Source organism: Solenopsis invicta, chromosome 10 (genome assembly GCF_016802725.1).
Source record: "Solenopsis invicta isolate M01_SB chromosome 10, UNIL_Sinv_3.0, whole genome shotgun sequence".
Lineage (NCBI taxonomy): Eukaryota > Metazoa > Arthropoda > Insecta > Hymenoptera > Formicidae > Solenopsis > Solenopsis invicta.
The window spans coordinates 14,141,229-14,168,647 of record NC_052673.1 but is presented as its reverse complement, the minus strand read 5'-3'; the positions used below and the strand labels follow the sequence as shown (position 1 = coordinate 14,168,647).

The 27,419-nt window shown below is 34.2% G+C and overlaps 1 protein-coding gene across 10 annotated transcripts in view; it reads left to right on the top strand.

Moving 5' to 3' along the window:
• Positions 1-27,419, top strand: part of LOC105197075 (potassium voltage-gated channel protein Shal) — a 124,998-nt gene that overhangs the window by 66,181 nt on the left and 31,398 nt on the right. For 7 of the 10 annotated variants that reach the window (XR_005575685.1, XR_005575684.1, XR_005575687.1 and 4 more), the window contains exon 4: positions 12,628-12,780. The exons of 2 other annotated variants lie outside the window; for them this stretch is intronic. Coding sequence is in view for 4 of the 8 variants with exons in the window: in XM_039454285.1 (XP_039310219.1) it covers positions 12,628-12,780 (153 nt within the window). In the remaining 4 variants the exon portion in view is untranslated. Of the gene's footprint in view, positions 1-12,627; positions 12,781-26,088; positions 26,140-27,419 lie in introns of all 10 variants that reach the window. One more of the 10 variants, XR_005575686.1, reaches the window with a different exon arrangement.

The window sequence follows — 27,419 nt, the reverse complement described above, 5'->3', positions numbered from 1 at the left end:
GAAACACTGCGGTACATGCAAGCTAACTGTACTTTTACAAACTAAAGTGTCAGGAGGGTAATCTTATTACTCTGTATATTTATCTTGTGTATGCTAAGAGCCAGAGATGGTAACGCCAGCCTGCCTTGTGCAGCTTTTGTTCCTTTGGGAATTCGTGCTGTATGGCATTTTGTATATTACGTAGAGGAACAAATTCGATTATGCGCGATCGTATCACCTGCGCAACATTATTAGTGAATTTACGTTTTATATAAATGGTAACTCAGACTGAATTTGGAGAGAGAGAGAGACCTTTGGTATCTTACTGCACATTACATAATTAATTTCCGATTAGGTAATGATTTTATCAGTACACTTTCCAAAATTTGCACGTGATGCTTTAACATTAAAATTATAAAATCAGACAAAATGATTATTTGTTATTTTTTTATTTAAATTTATAATTGTTTATTTTTTGAATTTTTTTTATGTTTGCTGTATATGTATATATAATATAAATAATGAAAGTAATTGTCGATAGTTCTAATTTTAGACACGCGTGTAACAACAGCTTCTTATTATCTTAAAAATAATACATAATATTCAATGTTGATAATTATCATTAAATTCTATACATACCAAAAATTGTATAAAATTTTGGTTGATAAAAAGTTACATTTGTTAAATTCATTGATTTATAGATAAATCAAAAGATTCTTCCATGCTCAGTTAAATAATTAGATTGAAAATCGCATGATTTTCCAATTGCTGCTCGAGAGTTCAAATCGACATTCGAGGGCAGTCGCAAATATTTAACCGTTTACACATGCTGCAATGTTTGCATTCACCCTGACCTAATCTTGACTGACATCGTTATATATAGTTAATTCCATCATTAAGTGATGTTTCCGATGTTATGACGACAGGGTTGCCTGATGATAGACGCTTCCTATGATATAAACGATGACGTCGCAGTGCTTCGAGGTCGCGTTTCCGATCGATTCGTTGCTCACGAAGCTGGCGATTCTTTGACCCCGGGCTCCGGGTTTCGCGCAAATCGTGTTGAATTCTTCCCGAGGGTGCAACGCTCGCGCGACGTTCGACACGGAGACGTTTTCTCCGGAAAATGAAGGTTTCCTGCTGATCAAAGAACGTTGAAACCGCTGACCAAACATTACGTGAAATTCGAGAAGGAATTTTGAAATCGGACACGAGCTGTGATTCATGTAAACTGAATATGTGTTTTTGAAGAGTGGCAATCAGTCATGAAGATTCATTATTATTATTATTTTATAACATTAGTTAATGATTGCACATAAAATTATTTTTGATATTTTGATGATCAATAAAGCGTACTGTGTTAATATATTATTTGTTATTTGTTTGGATATTTGAAATTTTTCTCGGAAATATTTTTTAAGTTTTAGCTTAGAATAAAAGAATATTTCTTAGAGTCTTAAATCTTTAGATCAAAGCTCTAATATTAAAATTTGAGAAACATACGTAATCAGTTTATGTTTTCGATAAATTTGAAAATAATTCCTTTTTTAAATTTGTGAAAGAAGCTTCATGTTTCACATGATATTTATATCATAAAACACGATATATTTAATAAAAGTGTTTCGATAAAGATGTAAAACATGGCAACATTGATATAATGTCGATAATGTCAAAAGTTTCTATATTGCAACTTTGCAAGCTTTGATTTTAATAGAGACTTAACTCTCAGTTCTTATTTTAAGTTAAAACTTGGAATATCAGTGATGTAAATTCTAGAGTGCAAGTAAATAACAAATTACCGTTTTTAATTAATTTGGAAGCTCTCATTTTGATAAAAACAAATTAAAAACTTAATTACAAGAATATTTGAAGTTGAGAAGCAAAATATTGCAATGATAGAGTATGTTTTAATTTTTCTCAAGATTAATTTTAATCTAATCTCGATTTATCAAAATAATAAAATATTGTTGGTATTTTATATATTTACTATAATACTTAACGTAGTTACGCGAAACAGAAATGGTGTATGAAGTCATTAAATTTATTCGATGAAATTGTATTTTTACATCAAATACCATGAAAAAGTTTTCAGTGATTTAAACTTTGAATTTATTTTTATTGTGCATTTTTTTTTATTGAGAGAAAAGTAGACGACAGAATAGACAAGAGAAAGAAAAGAATTTTTAATAGAACATTTTACGCAAAATATTATAAAAATGTCCGTCCGGAATTGAATATTCTCACCTAGATTCGTACAGACGCGTGCGCTACTATGTGCTTTCGTGAAATGCATACTAGATGCGCCGCTTTACGTCATCGTGCCGCTAGCGTTCGTACAAACGATGGTATTTCGGGAATCTAACGGGGGTAGAGTAGCCTCTCTTCTTCAAATATTCCGGCGGAATCCTTGTACTGTTCATACGAATTTGCATTGTTATACATGAAGAACGTACCACAGTTGAGATGATAAAATGATTGAACAATTAATATTTCAATTGACAATTTGTAGATTGTTCATTCTCTTTATGAATACTAAATACACAGCTATACGCAATGATTTTTGCCTTGCGATTTAATATTATCCTGTTGGATAGTTCATATAATCTCGTGAATTTTACACAAATACTATGAATAATAAATCATTACTTTTTTGATTTATATTTTCTGCTTTTGTTTTTGGGATGATTCAGAAATTAGCAAGAGACATTCTGATGTCATCATTGCTTTAATGAAAAATATAAAAGTATATTAAAAACAAAGAGAAATTTCTTGTATTTTATTTAAAAAAATTGACATAATGACATTAGATAGTGCAACGTAACTATTTTATAATTTAATAGTGTTGGCCATCCATTTATCCGTACGTCTGCAAAATTTTTTAGAAGTGGCTAGAACTTAACTTTTTTAAACTTCGTTTTCGCTAATAAATATCTAAAGATCTTAGCACCACCGAGGCAAAAAATAAGTCAAATGAATATTGAGGTCAAGGTGGAAAAAATTATTTAAGGAAGTTTCTCTAATTACATCGTTTTCTTAATTACATAATTTTTTGCTACACTATTTACTTACATAGAGTTTATTTGTTATTTTTAATTAAAACCAAAGACGTAGATTTGTGTTTAGTAACACCGACTTTGTTTCACCAGTTTTCTTATTTATTATTATTATTATTATTTTATTTATATCCATCTGTTAGAGAGATAGATTTTAATATACCTATCATTGAAGATTATTCCAATTTTTCTATATCTATATTACTCATTTTATTTTTATATTTTATTTCATCTTACAATTAGTCCTGTCTTAGCAGACATCTCTTCGTCTCCGACGGATGCGACCAATCATCGGCGTCTTCAGGTCGGCGTATTGATTTCTTCCGGGTCGTGGTTGCAGGCGATCAGATCGTAGAAGCAGCATGTAAAACATCATTACCGTGACTAATTATAGCCCGTCACGGTGAGGGAATATTTGACATAGTGATCTGTTTGTCCACTTTGTGCGATGCAATCGCACAAATGATTAATTGATGAGAAGCATGGGCGATGTCGGAAAAGTCCAAAGAGATGGAGCAGCATATTGGAATGGATAGAAAAATTGTGTACCTGTAATGGGAACGGCTACTTGTGATTTTGCAACTTTGTGAAAGTATTATGAAGAAGAGGAAAGCTTCTTTGAGCATCATTAAATATGCTACGGTGGTTTTAATAATTAGATAGTAGACGAATGGGTCTTTAGAGAGCAGGTTGATTCTTCAGTTTCTTGAAGAAGTAAAATCTGCTCGGGGATGATATAATAATAATAATAATCTCGAGCTGGAACGAGCACGCTCTCAAATCGTAACTGTTCGAATCGGAATCGGGCGATGGAATTGAATAAATATGTAACTAGGACTCTCGGGGAGATCATGTAAATGAGCAGAATTAATGTCGGCGTTTGTGCGAGGAAGTGCGTTAATTATCCCGAGTGGAATAAAATCGGATGAAAAGAATATTTCTTATACTCGAGGGAAATTTGTCCCTTGCGAAAAGAGAGAGAGAAAGAGAAAGAGAAAAAGAGAGGAAGAGAGATAGCGATGGGTTAAGCGAAACTATGGTTGAATTAATCCGGCAAATAACAATTCAATTGTATAACAAATTGTGGCTTGTTATGAAATAGTCAGAATTTAATTTATATTTTATACGTTTTGATGAATCGCTACAGAATGTTACTTCCTATTAGAATTTTAAAAAATTATCGAAAGTCACTGCGTACGTGATTTTTTTAGATATATACGTTCGATTAAATTGTGTAGATAAATTCGTTTACGGAGGAAACGTCATCCCGACAATCTGTTAAATTTTTATAAAAGTTAGATGTCATTTCAACTGGAAAGATATATGGTTCCATTAGTATTTGACGTTTCGGAAAATTGCCGCGGCAAAATGTTTTCTAGTTGGAGTAAAAAAAAAAATGTCATGCGTGTCCCGCTCGTGTTAGGCCTCAGAAGGTTTCGTCGCGCGCATTCCCAGGACAGCACACCCCTCGCCCAACGAATGCCTGTTCGAAACCAACCCTGTGAAGGGAGGCGGACACAATGTGGTGGGTTCGCAGTTACGTATGCATTGCCACCGAAAATGGTGACGCACGTGGACGCTCCTGAATTTAATATCGGCCAACTGGAAACAAACCCTCCGGAAACGGTGGAAGGTTGAGTAAGGACTGGGGCTTGCGGAGCAAATAAAACGTGCTGTCGCAGTTGTGACCTGACGAAGGCTTTTCGGGTCGCTACGTCGTTTCATGCCAGACGTCGCGATACTCTCAACCGTAAAGAACCTACCGTAGTGAATTAAGATCCGTAATATTGTACAACGATTCGTCATTTATGCCTCTGTGCACGAAATCAGAATAATATATATTCACACATATTGAATCATCCGCGATCTTGCGAAGATTCAAAATTATTTCCGAAGACATATGATAAAAAAAAAACAATCAAATCGATGAAGGAATGATTTATCTTTGCACTTTGATGCGTTTTTGAGATGCTTTGTTATATAATATCCATTACAAAATTGTTTCCTTAATACTTTTTATCGTGTTTTTATTTCTTATTACTTTCCCTATGTTTCGATGATTTTCCGGAATTTGTAATTCTTTTTGAAACATCAAAGTCATGTATAATTTATTCATTTCCATTTGCTTATTTTATCCTAAATTATTTAGTGTTTACCCTCTTGAAGAATCTCGTCGTTTGGATCAAGAAATACGAGAGCAGAGTTCACAGTGAACGTGCAACATTTTCGAACGTGTCGCTCTTGATTATCTTGATGAATCCGACAATCTAGTTTGTCAAACGGCCAATGTCTGATATGTAGTACATCGGGTTGCGGCCGGCATCGACGTATGTGCAGCGGTCATTCCGTTGATTCCGCAGTCACCGTGGTATTTAGACAATGCATGCCCGCAATTCCATTGCTGTACTTCTCGCTGCGCGTTTATTCTCGATCGCATTTCTGTACCTCGACGCGGAATGCTGCAAAATATTATGTCGATCCGATTAATGGTCGTCCGTTTGTACCATCACGTTGGGTGTCGTAGGTGTTTTACCTCTTGTTATTTTAATTTACAGCTGATTTATTACGTATGTTTATGTACCTATGTGCGTTTGGAACAATTATCATTGAATATTGAAACGAATGAATTTATCACGGTTATTCGTGATAATGATTTACATTGGGATACTTGCGCGAAACTTAATTTAAGTAAAATAAATACTAGAGTACGACATGCAAGTAGATACTCACGATACTTTCATGCTGCGCCAGCCACAGTTCCAATTACACTAATAATTAATCTTAGCTCTTGCTCGTTTCAATTAATTTCTCGTAACTTTGCGTAAATCGCAATGCCGCGATGCAGCGGCAACATTCCGTTGTATCAACGAACCGAAACCGGAAGTTACGACCCGATACATTTGTGACCCGATGTCTCGCGTATGTTACAAAATCATAAATATTTATTTCTGATGCAGAAATAAAGCCGTTATTATCCGACGAACGCCATGCATCGAACCAAATGCCGATCCCCCTGGCATTTTCCTTTTACGCGTACGTAGCAATTTGTGTTACGATATACAACAATCGTATTGCTTTACAAAACTTCATAGTTGCAAGTGATTTTACGCAGGGACGTGTGAGAAACGCATTAGAGCAAATAACGTTCTCTCTAGAAAGTGCAACTATCTATGGATATTATATTTGCTTTCAAAGAAACATTGCGGGGAACGGTACCTTTTATGTGAGCGGATATAAAAGCAACCATTACCTTCTCTTACGGTATTCAGTGACGCTATAATACTCTAAAAGCAGCTAAATCTTGCGTACGACAAAGAAATACGCGGCCATAAATATGTATTGCGCGATAAATTCGAGCTTGGTATAAATAAATGCAGTAATATAAATTAAGCTTCCCTGCTGCATTATTCGTGTTCTATCAGATTATAAAAAAATCCACTTTGAAAGGAGGGAGCTGATAAAAAAAGGATTCGGTATAGTGTAAAAGGTGGTAACCTCGGCGCGGCATCACATTTGCACGATGGAATTAATTTAATAAGTATTATAGGAATACATTAAAAAAATAATTTTAAATGATACATCGTATGAGATCAGCTCTGTAGGAGTCGTAACTGTAGGGATCTGTATGTAATTTTATTTTTTTACAATATCCAACGCGATGTGAGTATAGACAGGATTCAGGGATCTGCAATTTTCCGAGCGTTGATAACCACGTGTCAATCTGCCCCTTTGCGAAGCAAGGAATTGCACGGGTATGTCAAAATGCAGCTATGATCATAAAATCGCCAAGTGTGGCAGGTCATGATGCCGCGTTGAGTTATTTATGAGGCAACGCGGCGGTTACTGACTTACGAACACCGATCACAGGTTGTGCCGTGTCGGAAATGCATATACACGCTCTTACCGCGTCTTATTCCTAATTCGTCATCGCTGAATTATGACGTTGAAAGCAAGAGCGTAATTTATTATCGCGGTGCACAAATGCCTCGAAATAAATTAGCTTCTCGCTTATCGTCACTTTGTATTGTATTGTATTTGATCGAGCGCATTTGTAAAATTCGTTGTTGAACTGTCTCTCTCTCTCTCTCTCTCTCTCTCTCTCTCTCTCTCTCTCTCTCTCTCTCTATTTGTGAATTAATATACTGCAAATTTTGATCAATTAGTGCAACATTTGTCTGTGTCCATTTGAAACGTAGAATAAATATTGAGACGTTATTGAATGATTATTTATAAATAAAACATTTTTTATGCATATTGCGCAATTTAATAAAATTAAATTGAGTGAACTATATCAACGATTTTATTTATAAATAATTGTGTAATAATTGTTAACTTTATGCGTCTGGTACAAAAAAAAATTTATATGATTTCTTCCTCTTGACGTTACAATTTAACATGGTTGCAATGATGAATAAGGATTCTTAAGATCGGTTTATGTAGAAAATCTTTATTATGGATAAAGATTAAAAGTAAAATGATACGCGGAGAAAGATTTGTGTGTGCACGCTGCTCGAAAATCTGAGCCTCGAGATTCATATTTCACGTTAATTGTTCGTCCATCAGTATCAGGGATCGGCAAAAATTTCGAGGAATCGATCGTCCAATCGCTCTGACGCATCCGACCCATCCATCTTTCCGCGATACCGTCATTAGCGGCGCTCCCTTTCGCGCGATATCCGCGTGAACAATGTAATATGTGCAGGAGCGTACTGCGTGATCTCTTGAGAAAATAACGGGGGAGACAATGTCTTTTATTGGACAGATACCTCGTTCCTATGAAAGCTTCTCGTTTTATCCCTATGCTTGGTTGCCCCCCGAGGACGCGGTGAGACGCGATAAGGAGTCTAATCTGACCTTACGCGAAGCGGAGAAGATCCAGGCCGGCCTTGGGTGAATAACTCTCAGGATGCGTTAGATCGGGGGCTAACAGAGAAGCTTCTAAATCCTTGAATCTTTCGAGTTTAAGGAAATCTTGTAGAGAAAGAATTCTTCTTATGAGCATACACACTGAGTGATATGATTCTCTTAGAACACAGGTCTACAAAATTAGGGGGGAGATCTTGTTCTTTGAACTGTGAATGATGTTTCTGTAGGATTTTGATGCGCTGAAAACTATTACGTTGTCCGTTTTTTTTCATTACCCTCCATTTTTTAAATAATCGCAAAAACAACTTTTCAAACTCGATTTTTTTATGAATTTTTTCTGGCTAAAAAAAAAACGATAGCGATGTCAGCTTTACGGCATTTTACGTAAAAATGTTTGCACAATACAGAAAATATTTTTTTGCAACTTATAAAAAGGTTTTATGCAAACCGTAAACAAAAAACTTGGAAAAAATCATGAAAAAATGATCTATTCTGTAAGGCACAATGTACTTTCCACGATTAGCGCAAAAAATATTGATATACATTTCTTAATTTTTGTTTATGCAAGTCAATTTTCTCTAATTATAAAACATTTTATTTCGGAACTTTTTTTTAGCGAGATAAAAATTGAAATTGTTTAAATTTGAGCAGTTTGGATTGAGAAATTGTCAGAGAGAGGATTTTGCTGTGCAGGTGGTCAATGATAATCCCACATGTTTATTGTACAAATCACGTGACTTTTGCGCCGGAATTAGAATACGCCGGCTCAAACGAGAGCTTTACAAGGACAAATCGTGTCTCTCCGGAAGGTCTACACGTTGAAATATGGACAGTCTCTCGCGAGTAATCCTGTAGTTTTCCAAGATCGAGTTCGCTCGAATGCGAGCCATCTGTAGCTTTGAAAGCCGTGCATGACTCCTTTGGGAATTCTGCGAAAAGCTGACAAAGCCGTTCTACGACACGATATCTTTTTGTGTAACTATGATATCAATACTTGATGTCGACATGATAAGCCGGTAAAAGTTGCTTGCATATGTCTCTCTCTTTTCTTTTATTATATTTTATTGTATTATATTTTAACGTTACAGTTTATTTATTATTAAAGCACACTGAGAGACTTCAACTATTTAATCTATATTTAATTTTTATTTTATTTTATATAACCGATGTATATTAATCTTTTGAGAACGGGAACTTTCTAACAAAGTAATTTATGGAAAACCTTGCAAGTTACTTTGTTAGAGTTTTGGGGTTGCTAAATTTGATTCTATAGCTCATATCTCAGAATTCATAAATTTAAAATTCAATATGATTGATCGAATTTTCAACAAAATAATTTAATTATCATGAAACTTAGTTTTAGGGAGTTTATATAATCGCTGAATTTCAATGTAATCTAAAAATAGAAAAATTTAGAAAAGTAGGACCTCCAATGAAGGAGAAATTTGTAACATAGGGCTTCATCAGGGTTTAAAAGTTTAAATGCGCTTATCTCACTCGGCCAACTCAAGCTTTAAATAAAACAACGCTGAAAACTTATATTACTTGGCAATATTAAAAATTTCCTAAAACCGACTTTAACGATATTCATTGCCAGATTTTTGTTTTAATTCTTTCCACTTCATTGGATTCACAATTTCAAATTTTTTATTTTTTTATCTATTCCAATAAAACATCGTTAAATTACCTTATAAATCAAGTTACACGAAAATCGAGCGAGCAGTTTACAAAATAAAAGGGGCTGTACCAAACAGTCCAAACGGGCACGCCCATTGACAAAGGGTTAATATATCAGTGCAATACCATGAGAGCTTTCCAACAAGTGGTACAAATTGACACAAGAGTCATTTCTATATTTGATATTCAGTGAGAGTCCCTTGCTGGAAAATTTCTCATAATGCTTTTCATCTCATCATTTTTTAATTTAACATAAATAATTTATATATCGTAAACGGTGCATTTTTTAACGTCACTTAATCTAGCGAAACGATCTTTTAATCATAAATAGCATAATAGTGTAGAGTCTACTAATTAGGTAAAATGACGAGGGTTATCGTGATCACGATCGTCATCTATCGTATGGCAAAAGCTTTTGCCAGTTTACGCGGACCACGTCGAGTTGTTCAGGCGTGTTTATCGTAAAAGAGATCGAGGCGTTGCTCCACGAGCAATATCCTTTTTCGCGGCGCCCAAGAACGCGACGTTCACTCGAGCGACATTGAGATCACTCGATAACCTCTCGTTTTCCGAGCATCGTCCCCGTAGGATTTCCTCGAGACATTCTAGTTCTTCAGCGGATCACGGACTTTCACGTGTATATCTCTTTGTATCTATCGAAACTTTTTTAATAATTTAATTTAAAAAAAATAAAACAACAGTGACAGATCGCACATAGTAAAATAAAATAGAAAAAGAAAAAAAATGAAGTAAAATAAAGAAGAATCAAATCGATAAAAATGTTGAAGAAAAAGTTTTGAAAAAATGTATTATAATGAAATATTCTTTTTTCACAAAATTATCTTTATTTGCATATTTTTTTTACGAAAAGTGCGAATTATTATTTTTTTTGAAATATTTATTATCTAATAAACAATACATGGGAGACTAAATAAGTGACGAAAAAGAGATAGTATTGAGAAACATCAAAATATGTTAAATGACATGGATTTTGATTGAAGACAAATCGTATTGTTGACAGAAATCAATAGATTTATTTAAATAAACGTTATTTAAATAAATTACACGAAATAAACGATTTTTTTAAAATATCTAAAAGTTTAGCTGAATACAGATCTGAAAATAATTTTGTTTAACCGTCAAGATGATTATGAAGAATGTTCAAGCGTGATGAACAATGCTGCAAAAAGTTTTGACATTCCATCAACTTGAGCATCTTACATACTTTGATGGTTTAATAAAATTACTTTCAGATCTGAATCCAGTTAAAATTTTGATACTTTAGCAGAATTGTTTATTTCCGTGGTTATTACTATTGTAGCATTTAATTTAAGCTTACTTGTGTGAATATATGAGCACATGTAATTAGAATATTAGCCATCGTAATTAAAGCTGTCTCAAATTAATCCGAAATATGACGCACGCAGAATTCAAGCGGAAGTTTGTAGAACCGCAGATGAAATGCAAGTATAAAATAGCTGAGAAACAATGGAGAAAGGGTGCGCGCTGCTTGCTTTCTTATCTCAGCTTAATTTGGGTTAACCAGCAACTTTGTATATATATTAAGCAATACATGGCAGACCAAACTTGTGCCAGCGACGGCAACGCGTCGAGAAATGCAGCTTCGCTGTATTCTGTCTCGGCGCGAAAATGGCATTGTATGCAAAGTGGATTAATTAATTAGCTAGCTGTTGCGAAAAATTATTATCCGTCAGTAATTAAAATTTAATGAAAAATACGTCAGAGAGATTTTTATATGAGAGGGAATTTATATTACGTCATGAAGAAAGTGCGAGATGTGATTATGCTGAAAGCCTGTTAACATGCATGTTTTTTTAATTCAACGCAGTGCTTTGTATGTAATTAGGTGGTTAATCATTTTGCTTTTGCGATAAGAAAAATTAATTATTTAATAATTCTATTACAGTTGGTTAGAAATTGTGTGATGATAAATTCATAAATATGTTTCCGTTCTCTAACTGCGCTCTAATGCGCTCTTACTGTAAATAAATACGTATAACGTCGATGAAGCAATAACGTTACTTAACTCTCTTTCTACAATTTGAGTCTTTTTCGGTATAAGCAAAATTTTATTCTCAAATTTTATTTTAAATTTCAATTTTTATTAATCAAATATTTTAATATTTGAATTAAAGAAGACTATGTGGTAATGTCAAAGATGTTGAAAGGTTAATCTGAATTTTTCCAGAATTTTCAAAAAACAATAAAAAGAATTGAGCTATACGAAAAAGACTCAAATTGCAGACGGAGGGAGTAAAAATATGATTGCAGACGGAGAATTAATCATGTCTTCAGCATGCCACGTATTCTTTAGCAAAAGCGTTTATCCACGTCTCATCTTGCATGGCTCAAATCAAGCTTCCCAGCAATGCGACATCCTAATTAATGTGTCTTACTTGAGAATTGGTAGCATCTTCAGCTTCGCAACTCTTTGTCCTGTTTTGTAAAATGAATGGAACCAGAAGGATCCTGCACGTCAGAGGTTTTCTTATTACTTTCTCCTATCCAATCCAATTATTCTTTCCGAGCGTCGCTCTAGTCATTGCTCACGTGGATCTTCTTTTCAGCACCTACCTCAATAAGCTTTAATACTCTTTAATTCTTATATATATATATATATATATATGTACACAATATATAATGCGATATATACTGTGTGTGCATATATACACACATATATGTATATATATATATATCAAACAAATCAAATATATATATATATATATATTTAATTTGGCTTTTTATTCTTTGTTTTCCCTCTTCCCTTTTCTTGTCTCGATTTTTCTTGGTTCATCGACTATCTGTTTGGTCCTTTAACGTTAGCTCAGTCTTTTTATTATTCCATCCAGTTCATTTTTCTTCCATTCGTTATCTGAACCTTTCACAGTTCAACGAGTATCTTCATTAACTTCATTGCGCATGAACGAACCTACAGCATGGCTCTTCTCTCCAGCGTTTTTCACTGTTAAAATTCCCCGCGAATCGAGGAAGCCTCCTCGCCTAAAAGCCCCGTTTGTTATTATTTTTCCAGGACCGCGAATTCGTGGAGATGGAGGTGCCGTACAACGGCGCCCCGAAGAGGCCGGGCTCGCCATCGCCCCTGACCTCCCCCGCGCACAGCACTGCCTCCAGGGGCGGCCTGCTGCAGTCCTGCTGCGGGCGCTGCTACCCCCAACGTTACCAGGTACGCGGTCGACGTATACTCGCCTCGATTACCTCCATAAACGAGACCGCGCCCTCGTCTTCCTCCCATTCTCACCAATCACAACCCGGTCGGTCGCACTATCAGCCAGCTCCGGTCGACCCGACGACCGTGCCGAATGTCGTGTTCAACGTGCCAGGCGATGCTGACCGACAGCATCGCCAGGGCGCGAGCTCGTCCAGCCCGTACAACGAGACGAGGGTGTGAGCCGGGGTAAGGACTATCGACGCGATCTTAATCATTCGGCGACAGAATTGATTTTCGGAATTGATTACCGGGTACGAAACGCATGACAATGCAACCCGGTCGTCCTGACCGAATTGTGGACTCTCGGGATTCTTGTTCTTCGAGAATGCTAGCTATCCCTGTCGAGTTCTCGAGTGTCGATAACAATCCGATGAATTTCTCGGTGAATTCTCGGAGGACAACAAATGATGTCGCGAGTGAGGTATCGATGGGTGATGGATATTCCAGTCTCGTTGAAATTAATCGCTTCAAGCGTGAAAGTATTATTCCTAGGCTCTTCGGTTCGATAAGACGAATCGACCTTCTCGTTCAAGACTGGCTGCGATTGCAGTTTACATCGCGAGTAAGAAGTCTTAATTAAACGAACGTCTTCACGAGGAGCTTAACTCCAGACGCTTTTAATCGTCGCTACTAATGGAAATCAGCTGTTTCCAACCGAATGAGCAGCTTAACGGTCGCATTCAGTTGTTTCTCCTAATTCTTGGTCCCTCAGGATCTCTCTAGTCGTTCTCAGTCAAAATTTACGATTAACTAGGGCCTCTGGCGACAAAGATTAACTGCAATGCGTATCGCGAACGGAGAACAAGACGGAGCGTTGTATATACTTTGTCTCTCTTTGCAGGCCACCGTAACTATTCTATTTTCGTTTTCGTTGTCGTTGATGTGCGATTTCTCTTCTGGCGAGAATGTTAACTATCTTTTCTATAGCATTCGCTCTTCAACGCCATTCAAATTTCCTTGAAGATTAAATCGTACGTCTAAAGAGATTAATAAAGTTGATGGACTATATCTACTCACTCAGGTCGAATCTTTCGATTGTCTGAGATAAGGGCAAGGACGAAACAAGGCTTCGTTAAAGACAAGGACGGTTAATTATGCGGGTTACGTCTAACTCGCTCGTAGTCCATGATGGCTGCGCTAAGTGACGAAATAGTTTGCGTTCTCACTTAGAAATTCATGATTATGTCGTTCTTATCTGTTGTCAAGTCAGAATGCTCGTTGATACATTTTATCTTTAATATGAGAGATCAATAATAACAGAGATTTTACCTCAATATGTCTTTTTAAAACAAAAGTATGCAAGCCTAGTCGTCTAAATAAGCTTACATATACTCAAATTTTTTATAGCATTAAGTCGATATAAGAGAATTACACATTATTATCTTTTAAATGTATTTCGTGATATGGAAAAAACTTTTACTTTTTTTTTAAAGGTAAAAGTTTGAATTTGAAAAATATGGTAGACGTAGAAGAAGGGATTGAAACCGGTGGAGAAATTTAATCCACGTTTTGTTTGCTTCTAATAGTTTATGACGAATTAAAGTTGAGAAAATTAATTCTAAAGATAAACTTTGATTATCGAAGAGAAGATAGGTTTGATCTCTCTGAGTATTATCTGTTTCTCTCCGATACACTGCCGTTGTCAAGGTACGAATTTTGAATTGGCAGAGAAAGGGGTATTGTGGCATCATTAGAGATATCATTTCGTCCTTATTGTTTAATGTTAAACAAGGATTAGATGATATCTCTAATATTTCTGAACGCAGGAAAATTCTAAACGATAGAAAATTAAAAATATATAATTTTGTAAGAAAATATTGTGTTTTTTAAACTCAATCAATTTTTTAAATTTATTTTTGGGCTAGTAATGTTACTATCACTTTTCTTCTTCCATCGATTATGCAGTGAGTTACATCTTAAAAAATTACGTTCTAAGTAATACATTTTTCTTTACTTTCAATCTAGAATCAAGTGTCAAACAACACTTTGATTTGACGAATATAATTGTTCAAGCTCCAATATAAAATATTGATTATTGATAAAGTTATTTAATAAACGAAATTTGGTGCCATGTTACCCTCTTCTCCTCTATTCTTAGGGATTAGGCGATAATCTCGATTCCAATCTCCATGGGGACGCGGCAATTAATAGGATAGCCGACGTTTCGCTCGCTTGGTTTCTAGAGATTTATCGCTGAAAATGTCCAGATTGGCAGACCAATGAGGTGCCCAACATGCGAGCGTTCCGTTCCGCTACGTTACATTGATTAATCTCTAGGATTGCTCAGGTACGCGTTGACCGAAGAATCGCGCACATTAATCGTAACGAACTTAGCGTTTCGTCGTAGGCATCCCGGCAAAAATTTTAAAAAGACATTAGTAATAAATCCCATAGTAATTGCTATCTCTTTACCAAATTCTAAATCGATGTCATAGTTATAAAGATGGAGTAATGGCAAATATACTCAACTTTTTGCTCTTCTTGTGATTTCGCCGCTATTTCTCGATTTAATTTCTCAATTAATCGGGCTCCATATAATATAATTTAGAAACAAAAAAGTAAAATAAATCACAGTAATTTTGTACATCGACATTTTTTTTTTGGTGATACATTTTTATTTTGTCTGTAATCTCTTCATTATTGCTTTACGCATTTATAATACGTCTTCCCTTTATATTATTTTGGAATGTACTTTACTTAAAATTGTACTTTATATCACTTAAAAAAAGATCCATTTTATAGTTTCTTTTTCCTCATATAACAAACGTGATTTATACAGAAAAATTTATCTCCAAGGATATTACCGCACCCGTCGGGTCCGTCATATTTAAAGCGTAATTACATTTTCCAGCTACGTGAATTTTAATTTTCTCGGGTATATTTTTGTTTTCATTCTCTGCGGATTTCACGATAGTTAGTCTAGATCGTCTCGAATATCCGGTGAGACGAATAAAACGGCCGCGTGTCTGTCTTCCTTCGTTATTTCGTCAACATCATCTGTTTTCGTTTCATCACTCTGATCCACGCTAGTTTTGAATGCCGCTCGAAAGAAAATAAAACTGGTTCTTCTTACAGTTTAAAGAAAAATCTTGAAATTGCGATTACGACCTCTGGAGCATTTTTTTTTTCGAGGATTGTGGAAAGCCATTACAACATATTTTAAAGTTTCATTACATTGTTTGTTAGATTTAGCAAAATTACGTAACAATAATATGTATTGAACAGTAATATTTATGAATGAAATATAATTAATTCTCATATTTTCAATGATGTATCATATCATTAATCATCTGTAACATTGAATCGTGAAATTGCGTTGAATATTGTAAAAATTTTTATTGTAAAACCATTTTGAAATATCTTTTGATGGCATTAATAGGATTTCCGAAGAATTAAACATATTTTTCAATTTATGAGAAATTGGTTGAAATAACTTTTACTTTACTCGTATCAGAGATCAAAGTTAAGACAAATTTCAAAAATGAAATCGTATTATTCGATGTATATCGGTAATAACGGTCGACAGCTGACATAAATCTACATACAAATCGACCTTCACGTCTAGCGGAGGCCGGTATTAACGAGGGAAAATGAGAAGTGATGAACGGCCCGATCGAACGACAGATCGAGGATGAAACACTATCGTTGAAATCCTATTAACAAATGCCTTTGCTGTCTTGGCTTTCATTTTTCATGACTCTGTTCGATATCGTTTTATCTCTTCCTTCCAATTTTATTAATAGGTTAATCCACGCCGTAATCTATGAATAGATTTTAAATTCTCATTACGCTCGTGAAATACTGGCGGCCATTCTGAATCAGAACAATTTCGGCAATTAAGCTACTTATTATTCTCCACTATCTGATTTCAAGAATTATCTGATCTAATTTTAATTACAAACGTATCTTAATTTAATTTAAATTTCTCCATTTAATTCTAAATTTTGTAAGATTTATTTAGGTCTTTTACAACATCTGATTTTAAGAATTTGCTTAAAATAACTTTGCTTAAAATAGGCCTATGAATGTATAAATAATTCCTTAATGTTTCGATTGTTTCGCAAATTTTCTTTATTGTTTTTTTTTACGCTGTTTCTCTTTCTTTTCCTTAAATCCCTATTGTCCCTTTTATGTCGATCATATTATAAGTCGATGTAAAAGTATTATTCTTGATCTGAAATGTTGTCTTCCGTTGAAATCGTCTAAATATCATTTAGTGAAGCTCATTTCTTTCTCTTCCATGTAGATCTATGAGAGATCTTGATTCATAGGATGCCTTTGCCTTCTACTGATATAGAAAGATCGATGTAGAAAGATCGCTCTTTTTCTTTCGATTATATCGTAAGTCAGCGACACGCGACCTTTACTTTATAATTTCAATAAAAGAATTAAATATTTATTTTAACAGCTATTTTTTTATTTTGATTTGACTTTTATATTTAACTGCAACACAATTATAACTTTTGTTGTATATTAACTTTATCCTTTGCTTTATATTTAATCTGCGATTTTATTTAAAATGAAGTAATAATATTACAAACTTGGATTCAGTGAATTAAACCTCTATTTATTTTTTTTAAGCTATTTGTTTCATATAAAATATATCATATAATTATTAATTAACAATTTTAATGAAATTATAATTAATAATTATTGCATATATGTAATTAAAATTAACGTGCAAAAACAGCAGAAGTGAAGAAAAAAGGAACGACAGTTGTGAAGGTTGCGCGTCGCTGCGCTTACAGTTAGATCTATAGCAGATCCAGGTCCGATAGAATCGACCCGTCTTCCAGAGAAACTATCGATCCCCATCTCTCGCGGAACGTGTTTCTCCGCACACAGCCCCGTGTCCCATGTCTTCCATTTTTAGATAAACTTGACATAATATATCGCTGCATCGAGTCCCTGCCCCGAGCTCGCGCCCGTCCCCGCTCTCGTCTGATAATCGCTCGTATTAATAATCCGTAAACTCAATCTATATAAACCCCATTCCATTAAAATCCACCGAACTCCGCCTAACGCGAGTACGCCGCGCCGAAAGTTCAACCGCAAAACCCGATCCGACGTGGCTGATTCACGAACGGGCAGCCAATCGATATGTCGAGACAAATCTAGCTCGTATTTTATTATTCATAGAAACCATAATTGCTATTTTTGCGAACACGCTAGTGTAACGTTTGATCGAAACGCGAAGTAAATCTTCTGTCCTCTAAATCGATTTACGTTTAATTATTAAGCAAATATTGTAAATAAAAGGAAATTAAGCGCAAAGTGATTTTAGAATTTCCAATTTCGCAATAAAATCAGAATTTACAGAAATTTCGATAGTTTTTTGAAAAAAAAAAAAAAAAAATTTGCACACGTATTGCGATTTCATCTCTAAATTGACTTTAACGTTAAAAATATATATCACGCATCCATGAAATAAATTGTAATGACAAATATACGGCCTTGAGATAACAATTAATGTTAAGATTGTATTTTACTATTTTCCTCGGTGGGCGAGATTTATACTTAACTCCTAAGATAAGAATTTCATAAACAGTTTCGCATTTCGATCTAAAATCTACGTGACGCTAGTAATCGCTATTAGAGCTGGAAATCGCGAATACCATGAGCGATACCATGAGCAATATCTCAGCAATGACGTAATCAATGCTGAGATAGACAGCTTATTCCGAAAGTGGCAGAAAATCGCGTATAGAATTCCGGAACTTTTCCTTGTCAATGTGCCGACATTCGTCACGAATGAAAGAACGAAGTTTCGAATTTAAATCCCCTAGAGGTGGCAAAAGGGTTGATCAATAGATATGAGATTATTCTGCCCGAAAATTAGCTTTAAGATTGAACGAATTCTTCCCTTGTTGGTAGACTCGACGATAACGAGGAAGCGTTCGAATTATTACGATTAATTTTCGATCGACAGCGATAATGCAACCGGTAACAATGGAGCTCGCACGGTGCGAGTTGTACATATAATATATATAATATTTATTAATATTAATTTCATTGTCGAAGACTGGCTTGCGTTGAAGATCAAACGTAAAAGTTTTGATTCTAATGTCCTACTTTTGTGAGACTTTAATTTCTTTCGCAATTCATAATATTCCTTTGCAGCAGGGAAATGGCAATTTGCGAGTTCGAAGTTGCGATATCATCCAATCAGAATAACTTTTTCTTTCTACCTCTTTCTTACGATTATTGCCTTATTATACAAATTAAGTTAAAAACTTTTTGTGAACTTTGACGACAATCTCGATGGTAATGTCGTTTAGATATTGTTTATATAAAGTTTTAAACAATTGTTAAAACAAAAAGCTATAATGAATTAAAATTTTTAACATTCTCAATTTTTTTTTTAAGTAGACTATATGGATTGTTATTATTATCTTGTTGTGAGGAACTTAATTGCGATGTTATTAATCATTCGGACATCACATAGGCACCCTTTGATTTCGAACAGAATTCATTTCTGATTATTTCCCGTGATTCGTGACGCATGCCAGTCTACGGTAGTATTTCCATTGCGATCGGTTCACAGGGAAATACGGTTGCGCGTCCTTTATTTATTTATTTTTTTTACGCGGAGATTCGTATCGATGTCATTCATCGTCATGCAATCGATTCTACGTGGCGATTAAGGGTCGATCGCGAACCGACGTGTGATTGTCAGGAAAAAATGAAAATGGGACGCCTACCACATGATTTCTTGAAAAATATAATATATAGATATGAAACTATCACGTATTCTAATAATTTATTGTTAAATCAATATTTCCGTTTTTCAAAATTTTTTTAGAAGTCTCTCTAGCATTTTTCAAACTTCGCCAGCGTTTGAAATTATATTTTTTAATGTGAGATTTTACGTTACGTTAAAATTGATTTGCAGATCGTCATCTTAATAATGCTTACGCACCGTCGAAGTTTCCGATCGACCCTTGTTATATTTTATCTACGACATACTTGCCACATTCCAAAACGGTCTGTTACTTTCGATAATGTGATTACTTTTCCCATTATATCGCGGCCTAAGCGTGACATGATGAAAAATCAAATCAACAGAATCAAGAAAATAAAGAAACTGGAATTTTTTTTAACAAACTCCTTCATTCCTCACACAATTCTTTTTTTTCAATAAATATAAATATCACATTTGTCACATAAAGACCATTAAGATTAGAATAAATATGAAAGCGTCTAATGCAATATTGCTAAGTGAAAGTGAAAGAGAGGTGATGACTTTGATTTATTTATTATTATAATAATATGTATACATGCGCCACGTACGCGTTATGTGTATATAGATTATAATATAAAATAAGATATCGGATGTGATATTTATATTTGCATGGGCTTTTTTATACAAGATTATGATATATTAAAAACATTTTCACGCGCATAATTTATGTTGATAATACTATTAATATTTATTAACAACGAATTATTATTTAGGTACCAAAATAAGAGATCGATATTTGACGATTGGGAGGTGTTATTCTCATTTCTTTCTTAAACTTTTAAATGCAATAAACGATTATTAACCATTGCTGATCATGTCGTATAACGTGGGAGAGGGTTAATATATAAAAAAGTTATTTATTGAAGGAATGGAAATCAATATCGCTAATTATAATGGGCAATTATCAGTATGAAAAAAATATGGTGGAAAATGTTAATCTGGCAGCGAGTCAAAAATACATGAACGTTTGACAAGAAAATCGCTGTCCGTACGCGAGTTCGCACGAGTTTTTACAAGTCGCTGTATATAACCGCGTATGGTCATCCTTGCACAATTATCGACTTCAAGTTGATACTACAGCCCTGACCTTAGAATTATGCCACGTAATGTAGGATAGAGAAAGTAGGTTCGACCATGTCCCTATATACTTTTGTAAAGCGGCAATCATATCGCAACTATTGTGATAAAAATATAAGAAAATATATTAATCTGTTATAAAATATCGAGATAATATATAAACAATCAATTTTTCGATTAAATTTAAATTGATTTATTGTTTTGTAGTTAGTGAACGAGGAAACAATGAGTTAATATATAGTAAAATTAAGAACTTGTATATTAACGGATGCTAAATTGTTTGCTTGATATACATTTGAAATTTTAAGCAATTAACAATGATCAATTAAATTTTAATTTTGTGCCTTTCAGAATTCACACTCCTTCCGTCATGTATTAATTTATTTGACGTATGTTGTAAAGATAATTTCTAGTCAAGGTAAAGGATAAGTATAGCAACTATTAGCCAGAAGGCTTTAGCATCGACTGAGGAAATGAGATGCACTCTGACGCGTATATTTTACACAAAGGTATCATTTTCCCGGTTATACCTGTATTATATTTATAGTTTCGAATGCATCACGCGATGCGCGACATATATAATTAGAGATTGTGAATTTATGTGCAAGAGTAATGAAGTATGAAAACCAAAAGGCACACGGAGCCCAACGGAACAAGACTTGTCTCAATTCACTAACGTAAGAGCATTGATATTATTTTATGTATAACGTTATACAATTTTCTCTTTTCCTTTTATTTTGTTTTTTTTTGTCAATATCACATTACGCGCTTGCATACATGGATACGTGATTTACGTCGGCACAGTCGAAACTGAGCCAGGCAATTCGAACATTGACGAGCGAGCACATTTCGAGCGTTCAGCGGATTTATCCGCTCTCGATACCTCGGAGAGATTAATACGATCGCGATTATTTATACAGTCGGCAATCGCGGACTGCATACAAGTCGCGTGCGGCTTGCATATCTGTACGCGGCATGCAGTTTGTACACGTTGAATGGCAAGTGGCATACCCACGTTGCAAAACGATGATCGATCGCCTGGTACAACCCGCACGTGACCACCTATACCTACAGTGAGAATACATGCATTGCGAATACATGTCGCGTCAGAAACGCACGTGTACACAAGTCTGATCGACAAATTAATTTTAATCGCAGTAATGTCAGCGGTAATACAATACCGCGGCATCTAATTTCAGCGTTAGGAAATTGTTTTACAAGAGGTAGCCTTAATCGACAGAGAATGGTCCAATAAATTAATATTACGTTCTAATTTAGTAGACGATATTGAACTTTTATTTCTTTTTCTTCTGTTAGATATTCAATGTAGACAATGTTGTAATTTTATATAATGCGTGTGTGAATATGTAAAAAAAAAATTGGACTTAATTTGCCAGTATTACGTGCAGTACTTTGATATTAATAAATATGAATATAAGTGATGCATTTGAATAAGAATTAGAGTTCTAATTAGCTTGATTCGTATCAGTTAGAAAACTCAATATTTTACGAAAAATCTTTTATTGGTGCATCTAACGCACTAAAAGACTTAGGCACTACATATATCAAAAAGTAACTTGGGTAGATTAAATCGTCAGGAAAGATCGAAATCAGATTTACTGGCCAAAGGCTTCCTTTGCCTCTTCAAGGACCGATATTAATTAAATAGCTGGATGTTCGTCTTTCCGTCGAGCATCGTCAATTTAATCGCTCGTGAAAAGTCCAGGGAATTCTGAAGGCAGGCGCTGGTCATGCGAACGCAGCACGTGAATAATTCATCCGTTAGAATCGGACGAGTGATATTCGTTTTCCTTCGGACGGCCCGCGATAGCGTTTCAATTAGAGCGAAACTCTTCGATCAACCTTCGATCAACCTGCTAGTAACAAAAATTCTTGTTAATCTTCTCCGTAGGGGCGAAGGTGAAAAGAGTGAGATTAAAGGAATGATAAGATGAGGAGTACACAAAGAAGACGACAGACGGCCTTGCTAATTCGCGAACTCATTAAGCTCCGTTTTATTTGAGCTTTTCTCTAATGTTCACCGCTCCATCTTCGCTGGCACGCTTTTTGTTCCACTCACTGACGATTCTTCGAAGAAATCCGTTGCGCATAAAATCGTCCGATCAAAATCGACACTTGACATATTTTCGTTATTGCAACTTTTGGAATTATTGAAATATCAATGTTGCGTTATTTGGAATTTTGTAATTTATAATTGCGTAATAATTTATCATTTGCGTATATTTTCATTTCGAGTAGTGTTTATTATATAAAAATATTTTTATTAATTAATTGGAGCAAAATATAAATTAAAGAGAAAAGAAATGTAAAATAAAATAATTCTAAAAATCTAACTTCCATGCAATTTCATGCAATACGTAACATTCGCGCGTGTATATGCTAATAGATTTAATGAAATTCGCTAAGGAGAAATGTTTTTTTAAAAATTTGTATAACGTATAATCTCTGAAACAATCTGTACACTAATACGTCGATCGTTTATTGATATCGAAACCTATTTCAATACTTCCTTATGCTAGAATTAGAACAATATTGGGTATTCTCTCTATGCATGTGCGCGCGTTTTGAAGCATTAATATAAACTTCTACTATTCTCGTGTACTTAGAAACTGTCAATTAATCAAGTTGGACAGCAATCAGGTTGATAATTAACCGCATCCGAGTCTATTAACGGTAACAATAAGCAGCCGCATTATGTCTCGGTTGTCCGCTATGAGCAATTCTGTGTTGCGCGACGTAAAATATCGATTCTGTAATTCCTACCTGTGCTATTTACATTGCGTTTTACGTGATTACCGACAATAACAAATGATAGCAACAAAATGCATTCTTTATTACTTCAATTTACGTGAAACTTTGGTTTTCGGAATATACATAATTCGACGATTTTAAGAACTGTAGTTTGAAAATTAATGATTGCATAATGATGAACGACTATTTGTGTCTTGATATCTGAAATTAAATTTTAATTATAAAAATAACTGATTGTTGAAACTAAAATCTTTGAGAAAATGTTAAAAAGCTAAAAGAGGCTATTATTCCATGATGATTTTGAAACCACAAGTATTATCTTATAAGTTATAAGTTATTTCAATAAAGTATTTTCAATATAATTAAAAAATTTACTGCAACAATGAATAAAACTTTGCTTTTTGAAAGTTTTTATCTTTTTACACGAGGCATTTTTCTTATTTTTTAATTTTTTTTTCTGAATATTGATTAAAAACATATCTTGAAATCTCAAACTATTGCTACAAAATTTCTCAATTATTATTTTTCCTTTTAAACAGGACTTGTACGAATTGGCATTGCCAACAGCTGTAATAAAAGAATAGCGTATACACCGGTTTTAAGTACACGTCATCTGCAAAAACACAGTACGTTAGTTTTAAATAGAGCCGTCTTATTATTATACAGTTGATACTTGAGAAAAACGCATTTTAACGTAAAAAGTTCTAGTTATCTTGCACCTTTTATAAATGTCGCTGCTTAAGATGCCCGAAAAGTTATGACGAACTTAAAGCCAACAGGCGTCATTCAGCATATGAGTACATACATAACGAAGGAGTGTGAGATTTGAAAGACACGGCCCACGGCCTCGTGTCTTTACACAAGTACTTTGCAACGCAAATTGGTCTAACACGTGCGGCGTAAAGTTTTATATATAAGCATGTAGAAAGTTGCATGTGAGTCCATAAATCGTAGAGCCATATAAAACGTCCATGTGCTATTATGATCTTAATTTCAAAGAAAATTACGTTACCGATACAGATTATTATTTTCAGGCTATTTTTGAGTATTATATTTTAATGTTAGGAGAAGGAAATGTAGAGAGCTTTAATTATTCTTCCTCTCTTTAAGTACACAGAAAGAACAATTTTACTGCAGTATCTAAAAATTTGACGGTGATCGTGGAGTAAGAGTTTCTGCTTTCTGTGCCAAAAATCCAACTGCAAATCCACCAAGAACATATAATATTTTTATTGATCACCATCTCTCGAAAAGCACTGGCGAACCATCGAGATTAGTACTTTCGCGAAGGCAGTCATGGAGCATGAACAAATATGTTAAACGTGCTTAGAAGTGCTTAAGTGGACATCATTATGAAGGACCGACTTGAGAGAAAGAGAGATATAAAAATTTAATTAAATATAGTTCAACGAATAATTTTATGTTGGACCTAAATAATTATGTAGGGCGCTGAGGCATGATAATATTGTTACAAAAAGTTTTGATATTCTAGAAACTAGCTTAAACGTCTAATATAATTTTTTTTGGTTCAACATAATTATTTTTAGATCTCTATATACCAGTAAAATTGTTCTTTCCATGTAGTAACATTATATTATGTATAGAACGAAATAGAATTTATTAGAAACGTCTATAATTTTCTAAGTGCCACGAATATCATTTAAAAATGTGCAATGAATTTACAATTGCTTCAGTTTTACGTACGTTTATGTAATTGATGCAAAAAACTGTTTGCTATACAATTTTTTTGAAATCTTTTACATAAAAATTACGATGTTTCGTGGTACTCTAAGGCGTAAATAGAGATCATAGAGATGTTATCATGCTTTTAATATTAGCATTGATAACGTTTTTATTAATTACGCAATTAGTTTGTTTTAATTTTTAAAAACACTCACGTATTATTATCTACTCTTTCCCGATATCTTACGATATCATACTGTACGAAAGTATATAATATTATATGAATAAGTGAAAAATAAATTTTATGCTTGTTCATATAATTTTATGTATTTGTTTAAGTGCTAAATTAAAAAAGCATAAATTGACCAATTTGAAGATTATTGATAAAATTCGAAATATCACTAGAACAAGGAAAACAAGATCATTTACAATAAAAAGAATGGTTCAACTTTTGAAGATTTGAACGTAAAACTTTGATATAGTTTGAAGGGGGGGGGGGGATTTCATCCGAAGCAAACCTTCATGAGAATTTCTTGTGTTCCCGGACATGGGAATTCAATTAAGTTTTCTTTGCGAAAGTTCGTCGCGTACAAATACATCGCCATCTCTTCGGACCGAAAAGTAGAGAACTTTGAGAAAAAGTCGGCAAAAAGTTGACGCGGTGGATTTGTCGATCTTCAACGTCAATTCTACCATGACGTTGTAATATCGGTAATGGTATCGTCATTACGTTTAACGGATTTTTCGGTTCCTCAAAATCCACGCGATTAATCATGATCACCGTTGGCGAATAGCGCTTTCTATGAGAACATTCGGGAGTTAATAGATCGTATCACGAGATTTTCGCGCATTAATATTTATAATTTTCTACTTCCGCTCAAAAAGTCATCAGGACTCGCGCGGACGTCGGCGATGACGTCGCGTCGGATTAACCGGCGCATTATGCACGCTATAATGTAACACGAGTTGCTTTTATGAATAATGCATAGCCGAAGGAACAGCGGGAGCCTGTAGTGGAGCACCCACTTCAGATCAGCCAGGCAAGACAAAATTGAATCTTAAGTGTACGTTCTAAAAAGCTCCGTCGATCCACTACTCGTCATCGACCCAGTAACGAGCACCGTCTTTTTTATCTTCGTCCCCGGCAGACTCTATTACTATTAATTGTTAACCATGTGACAAAGGAGCCCAACACGTTCGATCGAGTATTTTTAATTTAATATCGTCCTTTACTCGATAACTTTGATGATTTACCAATTAGCAGACTGTATAGATTTTTTTATTTGAAAATAATATTTTCATTTTTTGTAATTATGTGTACAACGCAATATAAAATATGCTTGAGGCATGTGAAATCTGATACATGTTCAAAGAATTTTTTTATATTAAAAATTAGGAGCGAATAAACTAAGTAATCCGATATACAAACATCAACGTTATTATAATGATTAATAGAATATGTAAAATAATATAACACTAATAAATAATAATATAAGTCTAATCAACTGTTGATTTCTTTAGATTTAAGAATAAAGGAATTTAAATTGCGCAATATTAAAATCTTTAAAATGAAATAATTATCTTCAGAAACTTAGAAAACTGAAAGTCTGAAAAATTAGAGTTTTTTTATATTTATAAATGAATATATATTATTAATTTTGTAAATAAGATATTTATGAAGTGTAAAATTAAATCGTTCACATACACATTACTGTAAATTACTTTGGTATTATTAGTTAATTTTATATTGGCTTATTCTAATAAAAATGATTTTGTCTTGATTGACATTTGTCACGAGATTAATTTATTTAAGTGCTATTCTATTATTTGGAGATGAATCAAAATTATCGTTGATGATAACGAAATTATAAATCCGCTTGGTTGAAAATACTCGCTCGAGCGTGCCGAATTTCTTCCTCGATGTATCAATTTCATGTCACTTAATTTATATGCAACACATGTAAATGCGTAATGTATGATTACAACTCCGAATTTACTCACATTCTCGCGTGAGCAGTCGCTAGCTTGTACATATCTCGTACCAAATATCTCTGGCCGTGTAATTGCATGTCCAATCGCAGAATTGTTATTACTTCGCATAGATGTCAAAGATTGTATTTATACGCGCGTTACATTTCTCTCCGTTTCTATCTCAAGTATTTCTAGCTACAAGTGCATTGGATGCATTTGATATAAACATGTCGGTTATATAGAGCGTCGCAAAGTGTTGCAAACATTTTAGAAAACATCTTCTCTTTTACGCGTCGGCTGTTTCACGTTTGTGATTATTTTCTCACGAAATAAGAGATTTTTCAAAAAT